The 23,629-nt window shown below is 38.7% G+C and overlaps 1 protein-coding gene across 2 annotated transcripts in view; it reads right to left on the reverse strand.

The window, feature by feature from the left end:
* DDAH1 (dimethylarginine dimethylaminohydrolase 1) overlaps nucleotides 1-23,629 on the reverse strand; it is a 153,520-nt gene that overhangs the window by 42,416 nt on the left and 87,475 nt on the right. For both annotated transcript variants that reach the window (XM_027114226.1, XM_027114227.1), the window contains exon 2: nucleotides 685-784. In XM_027114226.1, the coding sequence (XP_026970027.1) occupies nucleotides 685-784 (100 nt within the window). The remainder of the gene's footprint in view (nucleotides 1-684; nucleotides 785-23,629) is intronic.

Here is a 23,629-nt window from a genome sequence, read left to right on the forward strand (position 1 = left end):
CAATATAACTAGAATGAACCTGGTGACCCAGATTCTAGCACATGACTTTACAAAAACAATAATAATATGATCATAAAGAGTTGGAAAGGTTAAACGCTAAAATTACCATTTCTTTAGTAGCTATATTATATACAGTATAAAAACTGATTTCAGTGAGATCAATAATAATATCAGCTGTTTCTATTTTGTTGAGTTCTGCTATTATTCATTTGGCATTAAGCCAAGCCAATCTGCACTGAAAAGTATTTAAATCTATCTTGCCATCTGGGAAGAAAATTATTTGTAAATGACACATCTTGAATTAAGAGTCTTTCCAATACAGCCCAGATATACTGTCACACAATGCAAAGCTATGCAACCCATAAACTAATATTGTAGAACACAGTAGACACAACCTATAAAATGATATGTATATACTGATAACGTGTAAAAATATGCAAATACGTGCATACAAAAGTACTAAAGGTACTTTAATATTCAATAAAAAAGTATTCAATAACCCAAATATTGAAATGATTATCTTTGAATGAAAGGTGATTTTTAATTTTCTCTCTTTTGTGCTTTTCTGTATTTTCCAAATTACCCTTACTTTGGTAATTAAAAAAAAAAACTATAATTAAACAAGGGGATATAGGCCAGGTATTAGAAATATTTTTAGATAGGAAAGAGTAAGTACAACTCTACCTGTGAATAAGACATCTCCACCATCTAAGGTTGCATTTTCATCTTTCATCTCTACTATGTTGAGCTGAAGTTTTTCTAATGCTTCTTTCATCAGGTCAACCTGTTGAAAATAAAATGATTCAGATTAATATTCTACCATTTTCTAACAAGAAAACTAATCATCTAAAACTTCAGAACACTGAATTATGTCCCCATGTGCACACATATACAATGCACACCCTAATGAATTTGTGAATGTGTGTAGTATAGTTTGGACCAGCCATGATCATTTGCAAGAGAAGAAATTATCTATTAGGAATTGTCCATTTTGTCTCCTAGTCTAACATCAAGTCAATATTATACTCCTTTCGTTCTGTCGGAGTCTGACTATTTAGAGGACACGGTTGAAGGTGTGACTAATTAGGGCACAAGAGTCAAGAGAGGTGGGAGGCAGATCATCCAACCTTCCTACCCATTCCAGAAAAACAGAAGATTTAATTTTAAATCTTAAGTCAGTCATTCAGTCAGAATTGCACACACAGAGTAATATGTGGAAGGAATATCAATGACAATAACCAATAACTTGAAATCTCAGCCCATTGGAGAGTCACTGTTTTCTATTCAAATATTTTCTAAAATGTCAGAACATCTAAGGCTTCTCTGTAAATCTGAACTGTTATTTAAAGTTAACCTAGGTCTCTAGAGGTGATTAACAAATACAATAATTGTAATCAAACCCAAGAATACCTGAAAATGAATTTCGGGATCTGTCTATGATCCCAGGGTACAGTCTAAAGCACAGAGATATCCTGGGCTGAACTAGGGAACACTTGTAGTAAGGTTTATATTAATGCAAGAAAAAAATGTAAGGCGTAACAAATGCCCTTTGAAATCCTTCCAGCAGTTCAACAAAACAATTTAAATATTTCTGAAGGTCTGTATAACTTTTAACATGGTAAAGGTCTACATTGAGAAGACATGAACAGGGACTAAGGGAAAAACAAGAGATCACGTGACACTGGGAAAAGTAAAAGTTCTGCCAAAATACAGCATGCCCCAGTACACATAGTGAAGTCATTAAGGAAGAGTTTAGGAGACATAAATATAGCAGAGTAACTTCTAAAGTAATAAAAACATGGAAATACTTTGACAGCAAGCCTGACATTCATGCAGTCAAAAAAATTAAAGAGAATGCAAAATAAAATAAATATATCATCTCATCCTTGTCCTGGAACTCGTGTAAAAATTCCACAAACCAGAGTGACTCAGAACAATAAAAAATTATTTCCATAGATGAAATGGTCTTAAAGTAATAAATACATCTAGTGACCTCTTTTAAACAGTAGAATAGGTTTTCCTATATAACAGGAAGTGAAATCGTTGCTACAGCATAAAAAAGAAGGAAAACAACATCTACCATGACTCATTGGGCTACAGTGAACCCAGGAAAACACACAACTGCTTCCTTCCAGCATCTGCCTGTGTCCATGGAAACTTCATTGAGTTTAGAGAAATCATGAGAACTGAGCTACTGTTACCTTTTGTTTCTATTGTGAATGCTACTGCTTTCGTTATAAGTTAACATTTCAGAGGTTACTAGGAATTCAGCAATAACATGAGAAGTTTATATGTAATAGCTCAGGAACTTTATTCAACTCTTAATTAAGAGTTCAAAGAGAACAGAAGTAGGGAGATTAACAGATACCAGTTTCAGGAACATTGCACTTCTTTATAGGTCCTATGTCTTTCAAATTAATGTTTTAGGGATAACATTCTTGCAGTTTCTTAAAAGTTAAAACAGCTGCACTGACATGAAAAAACTGGCTTTTGTGTAAGGGCTGTACTTAAAAAAAAAAATTCAGTCACATCTATATAAACAAAGTCATCAGGATAGGTCCATACCACAAACACGGGTAATACTATTACTTTCAGAGTTAAGGGTATGGACAAGTTTAAAAAATGTTTTAAACATTAAGTAGACAGTCTTGAGAATTGCAGGACCATATGGCATCAGATGTGCAATGCTAACCCGGATGAAATTTCTGAAGAAGAAACAAGAGAGGCTGAACCCAGAGGCTCAGCTCCATTGAGAACTGCACACTCTTTGGCACAGGGGTTCCATGAAGCAGACAAACTCGGCTGCAAACAAGGCCCAGTGTTGCCCTGACGCATGGTCCCATAACAAGCCAGCTATTCAGGTAAATAGAACACTAAATATAATTACAGAAGTGGGAATTTTTGCTGGAAAATGTCCAAACCATGAGCCTTCAAGAAACTGCCCATTCTGTGGTTACATGGCTATGCTTAATGTTGACTTAATTAAGCTTCAAGAGGAAAAAAACCCAAAAGGCCAAAAACACACCCACCTTTCACTGAGACAGTAATCTTGCAGAGTGGAAATTAGCATTACTCAGGGTAGGGAGGAACTGTCAGAACAAATATTATTAATTCCAAAGGCTGAGTTGAATGGGTCATTTTAGCCCATGAAATTAGACACAAAAGGGCAAATTAGAGAAACAACCTTAATTTAAACTTAACTATATTATTTTCATACTCTATTCTAAAAAATTTACAAGAACTTCTTCCTTCCCTTTTCACTCTAAATGCATTCTTTTTTTTCTTTTCTTTCTTTTTTGTTTTTAAACTTTATACTTCCATTTCTTCTTGCCCCATCTTTTCCCCTCCCACCCTTTGCTACAGATTCCTTCCCTGGCCATAGGGGGTTCAGGCCACCCCTGCTGCTTCCAACCCATATGTCTAGAGTGGGTACTATTTTTGAGGTAATTGTCTTTTTCTTTTCTTCTTCCCTTACTCCCTTTCTTTGTTTTCTGGAGTACAAGTGTTAAAAAATGTAGAGTTCTTGGGGTTACACATTCACAATCACTCCTGGGAATGTCTGTATAGTGTAGTGTTATGATCCAGGGCCTGGGGTTCAAATCACAACTCTGCTACTTATTAGCCAAGTGACCTTAGGTTGGTTAACTTTCTGAGCCTCAGTTTTCTCATCTTTAAAATGGGTGGTTAGTCATAATAGTACCAACTTCCTAGGCTCCTCCTGCACATTAAATACATGTAAAACACTTAGCACATGATAGCTGTTCAATAAACATTAGATGTGACTTTTGTTATTTTGATGAAAACCAGCTTGTGTGGACCCAGTGACAAATACTTGTACTATGAAATTGACCCACAAGAGAAAAGCTGTTGTTTTCTCTTACATTTGGATGAGTTTCTTGTTTTTTACCACCCCATGACAGATCCCATCTGCTTTCTAGTGAATTAAAATTAGTCTTTTCTGCAAAGCCAGTGTAAAGTCAGAGCACATACACTGAGGACACATTTAAATTTAAATCATTCAAATCTGATTTCTTTCCACTGGAAGTTGTCAGGCTATGTGGTAGATTTCTTGTATAATCTCTGCTTTGAAATAGCCCTCTGAAGGTAATACACAAGGTGGGAAGTGGGCCTGTCTGGTAAGATGTCCCACAGGACTCAAAAGAGTGTCAGCCAAGATGATACAGAATGATTACACTAACTGAAGACATTACACTTGGGCTTGTCTAAAGAATTCCCTCTCCTTCTCAATGCCTGGTCTCCTTTTCTGTTCTACTCTCTTCTTACTTTCTTTTACAGCTCTCATTTCTTTTCTCTCATTTGTCCTATCATGTTTATATCATCATCCTACCTTCTCATTTCACTCCTTTTGGGTTCTCATGGTGAATGGAGAGAACTGGGGATTTGAATACAGTCTCTATCACGTATTAACAATATGACTTGGGATGAGTTAACTTCTCTGAGCCCAAGTTTCCTAATCTGCAAGTGGGATAATGTTTTCTCTCTAATGGGGATTATGTGAGTAACAAATAAACTAATACACGTAAAGCACCTAGTTCAACACCTGACACATTGTGTTCAAAACCAGTAGTTGCTGGTATCATTATTATTTTGCCCTAAATTAACTCAGTGCTTTGGATTCTGGCTACCTTTCAAAAAAATTAAAATTAAAAATAAAACATAGCATTTTCATCATTCAATAAAATATCTTTTGATACCAACTCTCCTTTTCTTCTTGCAAAATTCCGCCCAAACAAACACAAAAAAACTTTCACAGTTTTATTAGCAAGTTACTGAATATATTTCATAATAGTTTGCAACACACCATAATTAGTTTAATACTCTTCATTAAGATGCCAATATTTTCCAGTTAGCCCTATCCAAAGTTGACTTTGCTGCATATTTTCAACAACCATCCACTTTGAATGTTTCACACCTTCCCTTTGGACGCTGTGAATGTGCTCACGGGGCCTGATGAACAGTTCTGTGCTGCGCTCCATTAAGAACCTGCACCTCCATTTGCCAAGCCACTTTCCTTTAGCTGCTTCTGCTCAGTGGGCTGCCAGATGTTCTGACTACAAATGAAGCCCTTGGCATTGGCCTGTCCACAGCCGACAAATCTGAGTCACCCACAGTTGTGCCCTGCGCTGGGAGCTGTGCTGTCAACACTATTACTAGTACGTTTTCAATGCCCATCCATTTAGACGTTCTGAGTCCCTTCTAACTAATCATATTATAAGAGCTTTAAAATTATCCTGTCACCCTATCCATACTCTGATCTACTTCTGAAGAGCTGAATAGCAGCAACATAGCTTTGCTGGTAGTGAGATGGTTTCATTTTCCCAACTTGTCACTGACTGTGTTTGGCTGTTTAATGTTAAGTATGACATGTGGATAATGCTGAGGAAGCCACTCCAGAAGCGGATGTGATGTCTCCAGCACGTCATGACACACCTGGTTTGGAACTTGCAGCGAAATTACACTGTGTTGATCCTGGTCAGACACAAACTTTCATTTGTTTATGCCACCTTAATTTTCTTTGTTAATCAGTACATCTTTGGTCACTATGGCCACTTGGACTAGTACATTTGGCTGATTTTGTAACAGTACTTAATGTCCACATCATGCTTTCACATGTATTTTCTCATTTGGTCAACATTTCAAGTTCAAGGAGATTGGTTCAAAATGGTGGAGTAGAAGGACTTGCCTCACTCCCTCTTGCGAGAACACCAGAATCACAACTAACTGCTGAACAATCATCAACAGAAAGACACTGGAATTCACCAAAAAAAATACCCCACATCCAAAGAAAAAGGAGAAGCCACAATGAGATGGTAGGAGGGGTACAATCACAATAAAATCAAATCCCGTAACTGCTGGGTGGGTGACTCACAAACTGGAGAACACTTATACCACAGAAGTCCACCCACTGGAGTGAAGGTTCTGAGCCCCACGTCAGGCTTCCCAACCTGGGGGTCCAGCAACGGGAGGAGGAATTCCGAGAGAATCAGGGTTTGAAGGCTAGCGGGATTTGATTGCAGGACTTCAACAGGACTGGGGGAAAGAGAGACTCCACTCTTGGAGGGCACACACAAAGTGTGAGCATCAGGACCCAGGGCAAGGAGCAGTGACCCTATAGGAGACTGAACCTGCTAGTGTTGGAGGGTCTCCTGGAGAGGTGGGGGGTGGCTCGGTCTCACCGTGAGGACAAGGACACTGGCAGAAGAAGGCCTGGGAAGTACTCCTTGGCATGAGCCCTCCCAGCATCTGCTATTAGCCCCACCAAAGAGCCTGTGTAGGCTCCAGTGTTGGGTCGCCGCAGGCCATACAACCAACAGGGAGGAAACACAGCCCCACCCATCAGCAGACAAGCAGATTAAAGTGTTACTGAGCTCTGCCCACCAGAGCAACAGCCAGCTCTACACACCACCAGTCCCTGCCATCAGGAAGCTTGCACAAGCCTCTTAGACAGCCTCATCCACCAGAGGGCAGACAGTAGAAGCAAGAACTACAATCCTGCAGCCTGTGGAACAAAAACCACATTCACAGAAAGATAGACAAGATGAAAAGGCAGAGGGCTATGTACCAGATGAAGGAACAAGATAAAATCCCAGAAAAACAACTAAATGAAGTGGAGATAGGCAACCTTCCAGAAAAAGAATTCAGAATAATGATAGTGAAGATGATCCAGGACCTTGGAAAAAGAATGGAGGCAAAGATCGAGAAGACGCAAGAAATGTTTAACAAAGATCTAGAAGAATTAAAGAACAAACAAACAGAGATGAACAATACAATAACTGAAATGAAAACTATACTAGAAGGAATCAATAGCAGAGTAACTGAGGCAGAAGAATGGATAAGTGACCTGGAAGACAGAATGGTGGAATTCACTGCTGCAGAACAGACTAAAAAGAATGAAAAGAAATGAAGACAGCTTAGGAGACCTCTGGGACAACATTAAACGGAACAACATTCACATTACAGGGGTCCCAGAAGGAGAAGAGAGAGAGAAAGGACCCGAGAAAATATCTGAAGAGATTATAGTTGAAAACTTCCCTAACATGGGAAAGGAAATAGCCCCCCAACTCCAGGAAGCACAGAGAGTGCCATACAGGATAAACCCAAGGAGAAACACACCGAGACACACAGTAATCAAATTGGCAAAAATTAAAGACAAAGAAAAATTATTGAAAGCAGCAAGGGAAAAACGACAAATAACATACAAGGGAACTCCCATAAGGTTAACAGCTGATTTCTCAGCAGAAACTCTACAAGCCAAAAGGGAGTGGTATGATATACTTAAAGTGAGGAAAAAGAAAAACCTACAACCAAGATTACTCTACCCAGCAAGGATCTCATTCAGATTCAATGGAGAAATCAAAAGCTTTACAGACAAGCAAAAGCTAAGAGAATTCAGCACCACCAAACCACCTCTACAACAAATGCTAAAGGAACTTCTCTAAGTGGGAAACACAAGAGAAGGAAAGGACCTACAAAAACAAACTGAAAACGATTAAGAAAATGGTAATAGGAACATACATATCGATAATTACCTTAAACGTGAATGGCTTAAATGCTCCAACCAAAAGACACAGGCTCACTGAATGGATACAAAAACAAGACCCATATATATGCTGTCTACAAGAGACCCACTTCAGACCTCGGGACACATACAGACTGAAAGTGAGGGGATGGAAAAAGATATTCCATGCAAATGGAAATCAAAAGAAAGCTGGGGTAGCAATTCTCATATCAGACAAAAATGACCTTAAAATAAACACTATTAGAAGAGACAAAGAAGGACACTATATAATGATCAAGAGGTCAATCCAAGAAGAAGATATAAGAATTATAAATATATATGCACCCAATATAGGAGCACCTCAATACATAAGGCAACTGCTAACAGCTACCAAAGAGGAAATCGACAGTAACACAATAATAGTGGGGGACTGTAACACCTCACTTACACCAATGGACAGATCATCCAAACAGAAAATTAATAAGGAAACACAAGCTTTAAATGACACAACAGACCAGATAGATTTAACTGATATTTAAAGGACATTCCACCCAAAAACAGCAGATTACACTTTCTTCTCAAGTGCACATGGAACATTCTCCAGGATAGATCACATCTTGGGTCACAAATCAAGCCTCAGTAAATTTAAGAAAATTGAAATCCTATCAAGCATCTTTTCTGACCATAGCGCTATGAGATTAGAAATCAGTTACAGGGAAAAAACTGTAAAACAAACAAACACATGGAGGCGAAACAGTATGTTACTAAATAACCAAGAGATCACTGAAGAAGACAAAGGGGAAATCACAAAATACCTAGAGACAAATGTCAATGAAAATACGATGATCCAAAACCTATGGGATGCAGCAAAAACAGTTCTAAGAGGGAAGTTTATAGCTATACAAGCCTACCTTAAGAAAGAAGAAAAATCTCAAAAATACAATCTAACCTTACACCTAAAGTAACTAGAGAAAGAACAGACAAAACCCAAAGTTAGCAGAAGGAAAGAAATCATAAAGATTCGAGGAGAAATAAATGAAATAGAAACAAAGAAAACAATAGCAAAGATCAGTAAAAGTAAAAGCTGGTTCTTTGAGAAGATAAATAAAATTGATAAACCATTAGCCAGACTCATCAAGCAAAAGAGGGAGAGGACTCAAATCAATAAAATTAGAAATGAAAAAGAAGTTACAACAGTCAACGCAGAAATACAAAGCACCCCGAGACTACTGCAAGCAACTCTATGCCAATAAAAAGGACAACCTGAAAGAAATGGACAAATTCTTAGAGAAGTATAACCTTCCAAGACTGAACCAGGAAGAAATAGAAAATATGAACAGACCAAACACAAGTAATGAAGTTGAAACTGTGATTAAAAATCTTCCAACAAGCTTAAGTCCAGGACCAGATGGCTTCACAGGTGAATTCTATCAAACATTTAGAGAAGCGCTAACACCCATCTTTCTCAAACTCTTCTAAAAAACTGCAGAGAAAGGAACACTCCCAAACTCATTCTATGAGGCCACCATGACCCTGATACGAAAATCAGACAAAGATTCTACAAAAAGAGAAAATTACAGACCAATATCACTGATGAATACAGATGCAAAACCCCTCAACAAAATACTAGCAAACAGAATCCAACAACACATGAAAAGGATCATACACCATAATCAGGTGGGATTTATCCCAGGGATGCAAGGATTCTTCAATATATGCAAACCAATCAATGTGATACAACATATTAAGAAATTGAAGAAGGAAAATCATATGATCATCTCAGTAGATGCAGAAAAAGCTTTTGAAAAAATTCAACACCCATTTATGATAAAAACTCTCCAGAAAGTGGGTGTAGAGGGAACCTACCTCAACATAATAAAGGCCATATACAACAAACTCACAGCAAACATCATTCTCAATGGTGAAAAACTGAAAGCATTTCCTCTAAGATCAGGAACAAGACAAGGATGTCCACTCTCACCACTATTATTCAACATAGTTTTGGAAGTCCCAGTCACGGCAATCAGAGAAGAAAAAGAAATAAAAGGAATACAAATTGGAAAAGAAGTAAAAGTGTCACTGTTTGCAGATGACAGGATACTATACATAGAGAATCCTAAAGATGCCACCAGAAAACTACTAGAGGCAATCAATGAATCTGGCAAAGTTGCAGGATACAAACTTAATGTACAGAAATCTCTTGCATTCCTAGATACTAACAGTAAAAGATCAGAAAGAGAAATTAAGGAAACAATCCCATTCACCGTTGCAACAAAAAGAATAAAATACCTAGGAATAAACCTACCTAAGGACGTCAAAGACCTGTACTCAGAAAACTATAAGACACTGATGAAAGAAATCAAAGATGACACAAGCAGATGGAGAGACATACCATGTTCTTGGATTGGAAGAATCAATATTATGAAAGTGACTATACTACCCAAAGCAATCTACAGATTCAATGCAATCCCTATCAAATTACCAATGGCATTTTTTACAGAACTAGAACAAAAAATGTTAAAATTTGTATGGAGACACTATAGATCCCGAATAGCCAAAGCAGTCTTGAGGGAAAAAAATGGAGCTGGAGGAATCAGACTCCCTGACTGCAGACTATACTACAAAGCTACAGTAATCAAGACAATATGGTACTTGCACAAAAATAGAAATATAGATCAATGGAACAAGACAGAAAGCCCAGAGATAAACCCACACACCCATGGTCAACTAATCTATGGCAAAGGAGGCAAGGATATACAATGGAGAAAAGACAGTCTCTTCAATAAGTGGTTCTGGGTAAACTGGACAGCTACATGTAAAAGAATAAAATTAGAACGCTCCCTAACACCATACACAAAAATAAGCTCAAAATGGATTCGAGACCTAAATGTAAGCCTGGACACTCTAAAACTCTTAGAGGAAAACATAGGAAGAACACTCTTTGACTTAAATCACAGCAAGATCTTTTTTGATCCACCTCCTAGAGTAATGGAAATAAAAAGAATAGTAAACAAATGGGACCTAATGAAACTTAAAACTTTTGCACAGCAAAGGAAACCATGAACAAGACGAAAAGACAACCCTCAGAATGGGAGAAAATATTTGCAAATGAATCAATGGACAAAGGATTAATCTCCAAAATATATAAACAGCTTATGTAGCTCAATATTAAAAAAAAACAAACAACCCAATCTAAAAATGGGCAGAAGACCTAAATAGACATTTCTTCAAAGAAGACATACAGATGGCCAAGAAGCACATGAAAAGCTGCTCAATACCACTAATTATTAGAGAAATGCAAATCAAAACTACAATGAGGTATCACCTTACACCAGTTAGAATGGGCATCCTCAGAAAATCTACAAACAACAAATGCTGGAGAGGGTGTGGAGAAAAGGGAACCCTCTTGCACTGTTGGTGGGAATGTAAACTGATACAGCCACTATGAAGAACAGTATGGATTTTCCTTAAAAAACTAAAAATAGCATTACCATATGACCAGCAATTCCACTATTGGGCATATACCCAGAGAAAACCATAATTCAAAAAGACACATGCACCCCAATGTTCATTGCAGCACTATTTACAATAGCCAGGTCATGGAAGCAACCTAAATGCCCATTGACAGATGAATGGATAAAGAAGATGTGGTACATATATACAATGGCGTATTACTCAGCCATAAAAAGGAACTCAATTGGGTCATTTGTAGAGATGTGGATGGACCTAGAGACTGTCATACAGAGTGAAGTAAGTCAGAAAGAGAAAAACAAATATCGTATATTAATGCATATATGTGGAAACTAGAAAAATGGTACAGATGAACCAGTTTGCAGGGCAGAAATTGAGACACAGATGTAGAGAACAAACGTATGGTCACCAAGGCGGGGTGGGGGGGGAAGCAGCAGGTGGTGGCGTGGTGGTGTGATGAACTGGGAGATTGGGACTGACATGTATACACTGATGTGTATAAAATGGATGACTAATAGAACTTGCTGTATTAAAAAAAAAACCCAAAAAACTAGTGAGATCAAAAAAGTCTATAGCTTGGTTAAGAGTATTGTAGCAACATTAATTTCCTAGTTCTGACAAATGGTTATACAAGATGTTAACTTTAGGGCAAGCTGAGTAAAAGGTATATAGGACTCTTTGGGCTATCTTTGTAACTTTCCTGTAAATTTAAGTTGTTCCAAAATAAAATGCTGATTAGAAAACAAAAACAAGATAAAAATGATAGATTTTAAAAAAGAAACTGGTTTATGCACTAAATGTTTTGGGCATTGGTCTAATATTAACATGATGTCTGTGTAAAATGACTAAAAGAACCAGTGTCGAATTATGTTATATCTCCTGTCATTCTGCATTATCCCAGATTGCTAAATGTATTCTTTCCAAGAAGTTTGATTGAATTAATGTATACGTTTACTGTCCTATGTGACAGTTTTGTCATTGTTAGAGATTTCAGTAATTAAAATGGGAAACAGAAACTTAAAAAAAAAACCAAACATTTCAAGTTCAATAAACATTTAGTGGATGTCAACTTTTTAAAAAAACAAGCTGCCAAGATTAAAAAAAACCCCCACAAAACCAGAGTCCTTGTCCCTGAGAAGTTAACGATGTAGTAGGGCTGATATAGCTTATGAATATATAGTGACAATAAAATAGAATATTTGTTGGGATGCTCAGAATAACTCCAAAAGGTTGGAAGGGTATGCATTGGTACACCTATTTTACATATGAGTAAACTGAGGCTAAGGGAGGCTGACTGACTTGAGTTAAGCCTCCTGAGCCCATTCCCATGTTCATGTTCATCTTCACTGCACTTTGTGATCATGATTCTCCTGAGGTCATATCATAGAGCACAGCCCACGTCAGAATTGAAGCTCATGTCTTCTCTTTTCCAACTCTACATATTTAAGTCTCCTGGGTATTAGACGGTCCTATGCTAAGGTGACTCTGGATTCCATGATCTCTTCATATCAGAGATGGATGAAATTTCTGTACATTAGGGCCCTAGGATGCTAAGGTGTGGTATAATAAAAAACGCTAAGTAATATGAACAGGATGTATAAGCCCCATCAAGAATGTTCACCAAGGATAGCCTGCATTTTAATAACCACCCTTCAACTTTGGGATGCCTTAGATTTGTTCACTGGTTTATTCCTTAACTTTTCTACATGTGCTAATGAAATTACTAAAATTAACCAAAGCTACTAAAAAAAAAAAAAAAGATCAAAGAGAGGTTGAACATACTAAATGACTCAAACTTAAAAATTCCTAAACAAAAACATATTGAAATTCTCTTCTATATTATAATTTTAGGAAAAAGCTCTTAGGAGGGATTTAGTTAGCAATATAATAGCAAACACCCATATAGTCCTCCTATGTGCCAGATACTCTACTAAGAACTCATATTCAACTTATCTAACCTTCATAATCTAATGAAACAAGTACAAACATTATTTCTGTTTTCCAGATGAGGGAGCTGAGGCAGGGTAGTGACTTGTCCACAGTCTTACAGCAACAGAGATGAGTTTTGAACTTAGCTTTACTCTGAAGTTTGTGTTGTTCTTTCCTACACAATTTGTCACTAACAAAAAGATAATTTAGCTATCTACTGTGCATTAAAATGAAAATTAATGTTAGAAATGACTGTGAGAATCTACAATACTCTTAAAAACATAGTATGTTCACTTTAATCTATTTGTTTAAACAAAAATGTGAACTAAGATATTCTGGAGGAAGGCAGGGACAGAGCTACAAATTTTCAGCAATGTGAACTTAGGTTTGGTTTCTAAAGATCCTAAATTTTGTTTTCCTAAGCATACACAAACTAAGGCTACTGAATTTGAGGAGCCATTACTTCATCCTTCCAATTTCTAGATCAGGAGTTATTTGCAAAAACAACTCTTTAAATAGTCAACAATGTTTTTTTGTTTTTCGGGTTTTTTTTTTATGGTACGTGGGCCTCTCACTGTTGTGGCCTCTCCCGTTGCGGAGCACAGGCTCCGGACGCGCAGGCTCAGCGGCCATGGCTCACGGGCCCAGCCGCTCCACGGCATGTGGGATCTTCCCGGACCAGGGCACGAACCGGTGTCCCCTGCATCGGCAGGCGGACTCTCAAACCACTGCGCCACCAGGGAAGCCCCAACAATGTATTTTAATTATAGTGAGATTACAAAAGCATATGGACGTGTAGACACACTTCAAACCAAGACACCATACACATTCCAAACCAATTCAATCACTCTGGAGAGATTCTGAGAACGGTTTCTGCCACATTGGGAAGTATGGTAGGCAGAATTCTAAGATGGTACCCAAGATGGCTACCTCCTGATGTACGTGCTATGTACAAATCTCTCCCTTTGAGTGTCAAAAGGACTTGTAAATATGATGAGATATCACTCCTGTGATTAGGTCACATTTCATGGCACAGGTAAAGATATTTTGCAGATATAATTAAGGTCCCTAATCAGTTGACTTGAGTTACTCAAAAGAGAGGGTATCTTGGGTGGGCCTGATCTAGTCAGATAAGCCCTTAAAAGAGGGTTTAAAGGTCAGAGATGGAGGAAGTCAGAAAGATGTTCTCTTACGGTTCTGGAAGAAAGCAAACAGCCATGTTGGGAACTGCCTACGGAGGGGGTCTACAGGGTGGTCTCTAGGAACTGAGAGCAACTCCCAGTTGACAGCCAGCAAAAACCCAGGGAACTTAGTCCTACAACCCCAAGGAACTGGATTCAGCCAACAACCTGAATGAGCTTGGAAGAGGACCTAAGCTCCAGATGCGAAAACAGTCCAGCTGACAACCAGGTACACTATGCCCAGACCTCCAACCTACAAACATTGTGAGATAATAAATGGGTGTTCTTTTAATGCTATGTTTATGGTAGCAGTAGAAAACTAATAGAGAAACCCCCAAATTTAAACAGATTTTTAAAAAATGTATTTAAAAAGTCCTTTGATCAGAAGCAAATATTGAACTAAATGTTCATTTCCAAGTTGTTTGTTCAGAATATGGGGCACTATTTCTTAAAATGTTCCTAAGAAATTTCCAAGAAAACAATGTTTTATATAAGTTTAGGGTTACAGACCCACCAACTTCCTTAATCCATTATTTACTGAAATGTTGTACAACTAAATTTTAAAATGAAAAAAAACAAGCTACAATTCTGTTACAAATCTAATACATGCTCATAAAAATTAAAATGATAAAAGTATATATGTAAAAAAAACCCCTATATGTGTAAATAGTAATACAAAGCAAAACTGCTCCTTGGGCCATTCCAATCTTATTTTGTTTCATTCATTCAGTAGATATTGAGTGTATGTTGTGAGCTAGACACCATGATAGACAGTGGTCAGTGGCCATCAAAAAACAGACGTGACCCCTACTATATAGTGCCCTCAGGGTAACAGACATTAACGAGTCACACAAGTCAGTATACAGTTATATGTTATGATAAGGGCTATGAAGGAAAACAATAGTGTGCTTTGAGAAATAAGAGGGGTACATGATTCAGTGGGTCAAGGAAGGTCACTCTGAGGAAGTAACATTTAAGCTCAGGAATCAAAATGATAATAGTAGTTATCTGTTCCTGCTGGTGGGTCATTTGGAATTCTTTCTTAGAAACAAAAAGGGTTTCTGGATGATCCTCAGATTATAAACAGCTCAACTTAGTCTATGAAAAATTAAGGAAGGCTTACTGTATTAGGAAAATGGTCAATAGAACTGGAAACTATTTTATTTTTTATTTTTTTTGCTGTACGCGGGCCTCTCACTGTTGTGGCTTCTCCCGTCGTGGCGCACAGGCTCCGGATGCGCAGGCTCAGCGGCCATGGCTCACGGGCCCAGCCGCTCTGCGGCATGTGGGATCTTCCCGGACCAGGGCACGAACCCGCGTCCCCCGCATCGGCAGGCGGACTCCCAACCACTGTGCCACCAGGGAAGCCCTGGAAATTATTTAATACATTAAAATCTTCAAAAGTTATCATTTAAGTAAATGTCATTAATTCTGTGATTATTCTGGGAACTCATGATATTTATAGGATGGTCAACATGTATGAAAGTTTTGTAACCACCTAGTTCATGTCCCTCTATTGAACTTTTGTAATAATAACTGTTACAAACAGTTATTGTACAAACTGATCTCTTTTCCCACAGATTATTAAATAGCCATTGCATTTTTTCCCATTGATTTCTTGGATTTCTAAACTTACTCATTTATTTCCAGTGACAAGTTCTAAAAATTAACCAGGATATCTAGCATCTTGGTTTCCATATTTGTAAAATGAGGGGGCAGAGCTTAAGAATGAGGTCATTTCCAGCTCTAGATTTCTAAGAGTTGTAGTCGCAAAACAATTTTTGGCATTCATAAATGTGACTCTAACTGTAATTCTATTTAGCCCCCAGAGAGTTTACTGAAAACACCCCAGATGGTTATTCATGAGTAAAGTATTCTGGTATTTACCCAATTCAATAAGAAGCAAGAGGCTGGGGAATTCCCTGATAGTCCAGTGGTTAGGACTCCACGCTTCCTCTGCAGGGGATGTGGGTTCTATCCTTGGTGGGGGAACTAAGATCCTGCAAGCTGAGAGGCAAAAAAAAAAAAAAAAAAAGCAGCAGCAAGAGGCTGGGTATATGGATGCCGGGGAAAGAGAAGACTAGTCCAAAAGTGGATTAAAAAATCCAAGAAGGGGACTTCCCTGGTGGCGCAGTGGTTAAGAATCTGCCTGCCAATGCAGGGGACATGGGTTCGAGCCCTGGTCCGGGAAGATCCCACACGCCTTGGAGCAACTAAGCCTGTGTGCTACAACTACTGAAGCCCCCGTGCCTAGAGCCCATGCTCTGTAACAAAGAGAAGCCCTGCAATGAGAAGCCTGTGTACCACAACGAAGAGGAGCTCCTGCTCTGCAACTAGAGAAAGCCTGAATGCAGCAATGAAGACCCAACGCAGCCAAAAATAAGTAAATAAATTAATTTAAAAAAAATCCAAGAAGAATGGGAACCTCAGAGATGAGCAGAAGGATTCTGCTGCAGTGGGAAAAACTGTATCTAGAAAACAAGGTGTGTGTGTGTCAATGCTAACTTATGATACTTACATTTTATTTTATTTTATTTTTGAGTAACCCAAGGTACTGCTTTTTACCTGCCAGCAGTGAGAAAAATTATACTATGTAGAACTTCGATAATGCTATTCCTATGTAAAGACAGATGTCAGGCCTGCTTTGCTGCTAACCTCTGCATGCTTTCTCATGTCCATATAAAGTATAGGAGATTTTATCAACTTTGGGTTCATCTCTACCCAATAACCAGGATCAATCATGACCTGAAAAAAGGAGGATCTAACAAGCTACAGGCCAATGCTCTGGGACTTAGCATTAAGTCATTCTTTATGCTTTGTCCCATTTTAAACCATACACCTGGGTGCTGCTTGGATTCTTTTCCCTAGAGTCCTGTTGTAGTAACTTATCCCCGTCTCTTCCTATGAGTAGGGTCCTTCTCTGTGCTCTTCCTAAAAATTTGAGGCTTTGTCCTACAACCCAGCACTGCAGATGGGCTTTCCAGGTGCCATCTCCTCAACACAGGATCAGTATCACCAAGGTCTGAGGAATCTACCTCTTAACTACTCATAACTCTGGCTCTCTTTTACAATTTAAATGCCATAGACTTAATTTGTCATCATTTAGTAAAATTTACTAAGCTCTTTCTAAGTGCCAAGCATTGTGGTAGGTGGTTTTTCATGGATTATCTCATTTAATAATGCCATATCCCTTCAGATATCTCCTAGTCTAAGTCAGTCGTGGCAGTTCCATCTCTCTTGGCAAGGACTGGTACAAATGACCTAATTTTGGCCACTGAGGAGAAGTCTGTTGAGAGGTTTCTGGAAAGAAACATAATCCCACTTCTTCCTTTGGACATTGTCCTGTCTGGATATGGTACCTGGAACTAGACTGGTCTGAGAACACACCACCACCAAGCAAGACAGGACAGAGAGACAGAAAGGGTGTGGGTCCTTGATGACATTGTGAGCTGACAAATTGACCAACCTTGAGCCCTGGAGTTCTGATAGATGAGATTTTTCATTTCCTTAATCAATCAGATTTGAGTTTTCTGTTAGCTACAGCTACAAGCAACTCATTTGCTTATATAACAAAATTGACAAGCAGTAGCCAAAGAGTGCATAACAAGACCACGTTACTAAAACTCATTAAATTCTGATGTAGAAACAACTATTAATGGAGGACTTTTCTTCCTCTAGGACTACACCATGACTTGTCATTCAACAAATTACACAATATGTAAGACGTTATTTTAACTGATAATACCTGCTATCTTGGCTGATAAGAATGTTGATCAAATGTCACTTGTCACATGAAGACCATCCTGCTTGTAGAAAACAGCAGATTATAAATAATAATTTGTAAAGCGAAAAGCACCCCAGGAAGTATTACACTGCCTCAATTCTGTGGATAAAGCACAATTGTTATAGCTCCATATGGCAGAGTTGGAAGTTAATGTTCCAACACTCTCATCTCTGATCCAGGGCTTAGGTCTGGAGGAATGTGAATAGAAAGGTTAGACAGAAATGCAGAAGGAAAACCAGTAGGGTCAGAGTACACAGGAGAAATAAAAACAGCTTTGAAGAAAACTGGGCAAGACCCTTTCATTATCTGGAGAGAACATGAGGACATAACAGCAAAGTTCTAGATGTTCAAAGGCCCCTCCATTAAGATGTCACAGCAAGACAGTTTCCAGGAAGAAGGCTGGAAGCAACATGTAGCTTTTTTTGTTTGTTTGTTTGTGGTACGCGGGCCTCTCACTGTTGTGGCCTCTCCCGTTGCGGAGCACAGGCTCTGGATGCGCAGGCTCAGTGGCCATGGCTCACGGGCCCAGCCGCTCCGCGGCATGTGGGATCCTCCCGGGCTGGGGCACGATCCTGTGTCCCCCGCATCGGCAGGCGGACTCCCAACATGTAGCTTTTTAAATGAAAACAAGCAGGAGCTCTTGCTGGTCTTGTTGCTCTCTGGGTATAACATACTCATTCAAGAGGTCCATTTCCTTGTTGATGATAATGACACAGTACGCTTATTAAGTGTCTAAGAGCCATTGACACTCTGTCTGCAGAGAACAAATAAAAATATGATTTATCACCAAATACCAAATGAAAATAAGTGTCAGCTGCCAAAAGGCCTGCAAGATTTCGTATGTTAAAAACTATGGAACTGACAAGTTTCTTGAATTTTAAACTAATTTTCCCGAAAGTTGAGAAGTATAAAAATTTGCTGTGCATGCTGTCCAAAATAAGCACCAGACATAGAGCTTGAAGTGCCCATAATTTTCTATGAATTCAGAGAAGTTGCCAGCTGCCATTTATAAAGGTAAACAGACTGAAAGTATGAGAAATATTTTGTATGTCCAGTACACAATTAATACATTGTACGCAGTAAGCTGCCTCAGAAGCCTTCCAGCAGACCCCTGCTCCCACCACCCCTACTGCAGGCTCTGGCTGCATTAGATATGCCTTCTGTCTGGTCCCGTGTCCTCCAAGGCATTCTACTAACAAAAGATCTGGCCCCAACAGACTCTTCTATATGTTCGCTGAATGAGCAGCTGAATAACCTTGCAAGTTACAGTAGACATAACTTCTAGAAATGTTACAACAAAGTTACGCGTAAGTAAAAAATATCCACTTTGTTTAGCCAAGGCACAGTCACAGATGTGGCGACCTCTTCTGGACAACTCTTACTCTTTCAAGGGTAAGCAGATTCATTTTTATTTCTAAAAACCTCCGAGTGAGGGGACTACCCTTGGTCTATTTGTCACAATAATCATTAACTGCCACTCTTTCTTTACCTTCTTCAATAATTTCATTCATTTACCTAGTCATTAAACAAGTACCTATTCAACATTTTCAGCATATCTGGCACTATTCTAGGCCCTGGAAATATATTACTGAAGAGAGAAGATCCCTGTGTATATTCTGGTGGAGATATGGAGGGATAGACAATAAATAATAAACAGAAAAAAAATTAAGTAGAGGTAGGTACCATGCAGAGATTTAATTCAGGGGACGTGATATAAAATGAGTGGTGGTTACTGTAGATTGGGAGGCTAGGAACACCTTTCTGAAAATGTGACATGTATACTGAGACCTAAACAACCTAAAGGACCAACAGGGAGAAGAATGTTCCAACAAAAGCCAGTGCAAAGGTCCTTAGGTGGGAGCAAGCTTAACTTGTTCAAGGAACAGAAAGATAGCCTGTGTGGGACTAAAATGAAAAGGGCAAGTATTATGAGCTGAACTGTCTCCTCCCTACCCCCAAATTTACGTGTTGAAGTCCTAAACGCAGAATATGACTGCATTTGAAGATAGGGCCTTTAAAGAGGTAATTAAGTTAAAATGAAGTCACTAGGGTGAGCCCTAATCCAATATGACTGGCATCCTTATGTGAAGAGGAAATCATGGCACAGACAGGTACAGAGGGAAGACGCTATGAAGACAGTGAGAAAGTGGCCATTTGCAAGCCAAGGAGAGGCCTCAGGAGAAGTCAACCCTGCTACCATTGCGATCTCAGAATTCTAGCCTCCAGCTTTGTGAAAAAATAAATTTCTGTTATTTAAACCACCTGGACTATGGTACCTTGTTATGGCATCTCTAGAAAATGAATGCAGCAAGGTATTAGATAAAGCTGGGGATATAGGATGGGGACAGATCACACAGAACTTAGTAAACCAGCATAAAGGGTTGGAATTTTAAGTGTTATCAGAAGCCACTGGAAATTTGAGGGAGGGGAGAGACATAGTCTCATTTACAAAGATAATTCTGGCTAGCTGCTTTGTGGAAAATGGATGGGAAGGCAAGCAATGAAGCAGGGATAGCTAAGAGGCAGGTTCAGTAGTCCAAGTGAAAGATAATGGTCGCTTGAACAAGGGTGATGACAGTGGAGAAGAAGAATACCGGCTAAATTTGGGATGTGTTTTGGAGAGCTGACAGGACTTGGTGGATTAGATGTGGGGGTGAAGGAAAGAAAAGAATCAAGAATGACTCAGATTTTAGTCTTGATCAGTTGGGTGAATGGTGGTAGCAATTTTTATATGGAGGAAACTGCAGGAAGAAAGGGGCAAGTTTGGGAGAAAATCCAAGAGTTCTGTTTTGGCCATGTTGAGTTTGAAATGCCTTCTAGATATTCAAATGGAGAGGTCAACACATTTGAATATATTAATCTAGACTTCTGGGGAGTAGTCAGAACTGGAAATAAGATTTGGAGTCAATGACATAAAAACAGTAGCTACAACCAAGGGACATTAGAACTATCTCAAACTCTGTCCTTCTGGAAGTGATGTGACAATTTGTCCTAACAACAGTATTCCAAGAAAGAGATTCCAAGAGATATTTTTGATCCATTGCTGCTGCAAGGTATGGTAGCTATTTGCAGCAATAGTTAGAAAAATCTCCCTTTGGCAGCAAAGCCCTGCTTTATGCACATTCATTATGATTGCACAGATACCACCAGGATAAAAGCCAGTGCAAAGGCCACCACATAAATGGATTGTAATGAGCTTTCCAGATGTGGTAGGTATGTGAAGTCTCCAAGTGCTACTTGTTGTCAATTGCCTGTTCGTTTTCTCGTTAAATGCAGTTTTGTGGAAGCTATACAACATAGCGGTAATATAAGATTTCATTCTTTCAGAAACCTTCAGTTTTGAAATTATGATCACTTGAACACAAAGCTATAGGAATAACAAGTTTCTAACACGTTTTAGATGAGTCAGTCCAAACTACACTTGCACTATAGCACCATGGACTGAATGAATGCTGCTGTGCCAATTAAAACACATTTTTAGGGCTTCCCTGGTGGCGCAGTGGTTGAGAGTCCACCTGCCGATGCAGGGGATGCGGGTTCGTGCCCCGGTCCGGAAGGAGCCCACGTGCCGCGGAGCGGCTGGGCCCGTGAGTCATGGCCGCTGAGCCTGCGTGTCCGGAGCCTGTGCTCCGCAACAGGAGAGGCCGCAACAGCGAGAGGCCCGCGTACAGCAAAATAAACCCAAAAAAACACACAAATTTTTATTCCCTTATTCAAGTAGGTTCACTAAAGGTCTTGATTGAGAAACCCTTCATTAGTAGAGCCTAAATGACTGCTGTATGTGCTAAAAATCAGTAAGGCTGCGTTTCTTTAAAAAATACCGTAATTACTAACTTTTTACCACTTGTAACAAGCTTTCTTCACAACTGGTGCAAGTTGCTGCTCTTTTGACTGTACCATATTGCCCAGTGTTTGTGAACACAATATTCAGGATGGTTTTTGGAATGCTAGTTTTTTGTTTTTTCCTTCCGAGCCCTGGGCTTTTTTGTGTGTTGTGATTGAAGCCTTCATTAAAGATGGCTGTGACAGGCTCCAGTCGGGGCTAGTAAGGAGATAGTAATTCATTCTGAGAAGTTGCCTTCTGATTCCTACAGGCTGTAGCATGGCAAATAATTTTGTAAATATTCACCCCCTGTCATATGTTCAAACATTTGCTTCTTTTGGAGCCTATTTAAAACATGTTAGTAAAAAGCCATCAGCTGAATACTTGTATGCTTATGGCTATTGAGTAAAGGCTATTTCCAACAATAGCTGTACGAAATGGCTAGCTTCAAGAAACTGTCCTTGTTTTGGACAGTTGTCCACATTCTAACTTGATGGTAATAAAAGTATTGAGTAATTTCTCTTTTTGGTTATCAAATCTGGGCATCCTCAGCTAGACCAAGACTGGAACAGTTTGATAATATTTTCCTAATAGAAACATTCCAGTCAATGTTTTACCAAGGAAAAATAATTGTCTAGTTAAGGAGTTTTGCCTTTTCCAAATTGCTTTAGAAAAATATGGTAACCTTCTTGCTATTACGGTTTTTCTCCCTTTTTTCCCCACAAAGTTTATTTCTGCTTCCAATTCATCACTAAGTATTAAATAACTTTTAAATAAAACATTCATTTGAGGAATAGCTACTAGTCCCTTCTGTAACACAGAAGGGACTTCGTATCTGGTTTTGAGTAATTCTCAAAGTACAATAACCTTAATGCTATCTAGATTCTCTTCTTATGAGGCAGAGCATGATGAAATTAGATTCTCATAAATGTCATTGCCCCTATTTATTGTTTTTTCCTTGAACCAGGGCTGAGCTGGCTAGGTTCCATTGTCTCTCAACCAGATTTATTATGGATCAGATGCATTCTATTTCACAACAGGAATGTGCTTATTATATTTACGAAGCTTATAGTCTAACAAAGCATATGATTTGTTAGCAAAAAACCACTTTAACAGTGGGAATAGCTTGTAAAGTGTTCAGATGTATCTGAACTAAATTTAATATCACAGAAGTTGACACTCAAATCTTGAAATAAATCCCTGTAAACACAGTAATGTTTATGCTGTCAAAACTAAACTAAATGCATTTTAGTATGATGCAAATATACTCCCTCAGTATTTCTTATTGACATTATATAGTTAGCCAGACCTTCTTGTTGCTTCAGTTTCTCCCCGATAGTATCTCAGAACCTTGAAAAGTAGATTAACTCTTTCAGGTCTTCAGAGCACAATTTAACATACTGCCTCTTTAGTGATTAATGTTATTTAGTATTTGTGCAACAAACTGAAGAGTATCTTTATAAATACCCAGGGAAAAACTAAGAGATATCTCTAAGAATAAGGAGAATGTAGATAAATTTAGCAGTTAAAAGACTAGGCAAAAAACTAGATTACAACAATTTTTTTAAAGTGTGATTTTTAATAAAGATTAAAAGGAAGCATACAAAAATGAAAAAGCTATGGTTGGTTGGTGGATAATGGTTGTTGTGTCACTGGTGGAAGTTGAGAAATACCTGAACGTTTAAAACTTCATAAGCTGCCAACAACTACAGTAACCACTGCCCATTCTGGCTCCCAAGGCAGATGGATGCATACAGGACACAGCTTGTCAATGCATGCCTTCTATTATCCTAAACATCCAAATATTAATGTGACTCTGGGTAAGAAAGAGTGGACTGCTTGTAGCTGTACTGCAGGAGTATTTTGGCTTGGGTTATCAGCCCCTGGTTTATCTATTGGTCACTCCGTCCAGGCTTTCACTT

This window comes from Aethalodelphis obliquidens, unplaced genomic scaffold (genome assembly GCF_003676395.1).
Source record: "Aethalodelphis obliquidens isolate GAN/ISIS:26980383/991018 unplaced genomic scaffold, ASM367639v1 scaffold13, whole genome shotgun sequence".
NCBI classification, from domain to species: Eukaryota; Metazoa; Chordata; class Mammalia; order Artiodactyla; family Delphinidae; genus Aethalodelphis; species Aethalodelphis obliquidens.